This window comes from Arachis ipaensis, chromosome B05 (assembly GCF_000816755.2).
Source record: "Arachis ipaensis cultivar K30076 chromosome B05, Araip1.1, whole genome shotgun sequence".
NCBI lineage: Eukaryota > Viridiplantae > Streptophyta > Magnoliopsida > Fabales > Fabaceae > Arachis > Arachis ipaensis.
Window position 1 is genome coordinate 107,089,331 of NC_029789.2, and position 2,187 is coordinate 107,091,517.

General features: G+C 32.8%; 1 protein-coding gene across 1 annotated transcript in view; it reads left to right on the forward strand.

Moving 5' to 3' along the window:
- LOC107640856 (nudix hydrolase 1) overlaps nucleotides 1–658 on the forward strand; it is a 1,262-nt gene extending 604 nt beyond the window's left edge. The window contains exon 2 of the mRNA XM_021123884.1: nucleotides 6–658. Coding sequence (XP_020979543.1) covers nucleotides 6–422 — 417 coding nt within the window. The 3' untranslated portion in view covers nucleotides 423–658. The remainder of the gene's footprint in view (nucleotides 1–5) is intronic.

The following is a 2,187-nucleotide window of genomic DNA, read 5'->3' on the forward strand; positions in this document are numbered from 1 at the left end:
AAAATATAGTGAAGAAATTTAAAAACAAAATTATGACATTTATTAGCAGTCTTTTATTTTATTTAAAAAAAAATAGATGTATTAATTGTGAAAGGGCTATTTCGGACTTTGCACTCTCAGGGGAGAGCTTTGAGGATTGTGCGGCAAGGGAAGTGAGAGAGGAAACAGGATTGGAGGTTGGGAAAGTGGAGCTGTTAACGGTTACAAACAACGTGTTTTTGGAAGAGCCGAAGAAGTGCCATTACGTCACTATCTTCATGAGGGCAGTGTTTGGGGCAAATGAAGCAGAGCAAGTGCCACAGAATCTGGAGCCGGAGAAGTGTGATGGGTGGGAGTGGTATGCGTGGTCTCATTTGCCAAACCCGTTGTTTGGGCCTCTTGAGAGGATGGTCAAAGGGGGTTTTGATCCATTTCCAGTGTAAAATCCTTTTTGGGCTTAGTTCGGTTTGGTTTGGTTAACTTTGGGTTATAATAGATCCGCATGAGCATTGTAATCTTAAGGTTTGTATTTATTTCATCTTTGGGTGCTGCGACTTTGTATTGGAATTTGGTGAGGCAAGAAATGAACGAGCAAGCATAATTGGATTGGATTCACCAATTTCAAATAACATATGATATGCTGATAAAATCATAATCGAACCGACTTGAGTTAGTCGAGTAGTTAGCTCACTTGTCTTATTAAGTAAGTGAGGGTAGTTTAAATCTTATCTTATATATATATCAACACATTAACTAGTGACAACTTCTTAAATGGAGTTTAGATCTCATCTTAGACAAGGAGATACCCAAAAACACCAAAAAATAAAATCAAAATCGAATGCAAAACTTTTAAGTTTATTTTGTGGACAAAAAGAAAACTCAGAATATGCTAGAGATAAAAGAGTTTCTAAATAATTTATAGAGAGACAAACACACATATATTTTAGATATTGTATTTTGATTTTATTTTTTCAAGTACAAATATAAAATGAGACCTTTTTATTTTTTAATTTGGTGAGTTTATAGTAATTGATTTTTTTACGGTTTAATTTGTGAATGACTAAATATTTTTAGAAAATGAAGCAAGAAATGTCTAGTTTGAATTTTTGTTTCAATTTTTATCCAATTTTTAAATAGTTATTCAACTATTTTAACAAAAATTTAAATCTAATACATAAGTAACTTGCTAAATATAAAAGTTGTTACTCAACTATAAAAAAAATCATTAGTATTTGTTATTTTTGTCTTTCATTAAATCTTTTAGAATTATTTTATTAGCAATATGAATTTTTAGACATTGTTTTTGTAATTTATCTTTAAGTTTTAACTATTGACATTTCTAACTAAAAAAGATATTAAGTGAAAAATCGCTAGACACAAAACACTGGGTATCGCTGAACCGGGTAGAAACTAATCAGTCGGATCGAACTGGAATCCAACCGATTTTTTAGAAACGACATTGCTTTGCATTCAGTGTGCCTGCTTTGTGCCCCACCCCTTCTCCGAACTCCTTCGTTCCTTCCTTCAGAGTCTAGTTGTCAGAACTGGTCATGCTATTGATTCATTGATTTATTAGTTCAACTAATGAATTGCTGTATAATTAACAAAAAGATTTGATATTTTTATTTATCCATGTTTAATAACATTTATATTAATAATTATGAATAATAATAAAATATCATTAATTTAAATATAAGTGAGTATAAAATTAAAATAATATTTAAAAAAATTATTATTTTTACTATATAATTAATAATTAGCATATAATACATCAAGGAACAACATAACTTAGTGACAAGGACAAGGAAGACCTAGATTCAAATCACATCTTCATCAATTTTGGAATTTTCTCTTGAACGGTTTGGTTGAATCGATTTCCACCGGTTTTCAATAACTTTGATTGGTTCTTACCGATTTTCGTTCTTAAACAGTCTACAGACTAGACCAGGCCGATTGGGACTCTGGTTCACAAGTTTTTCGGTTGAATCGGCCAGTGCTGTCTGATTTTTACAACTATGCTTCAGAGTTCACGGAGTCGCAGGCATATAGCATCATCTTCCTCGAGTCACCGTTGTTCGTCGCACTCAACCACTTTCCATCGTCCTGCGAACACTTGTTTTCATTTTTTTATTCTCTGGTCAGAAATCATTCGTCGCGCTCAATCGCTCTCCATCGTCCTGCGAAGGTCAGTGGCAGTGCTCACTTGTT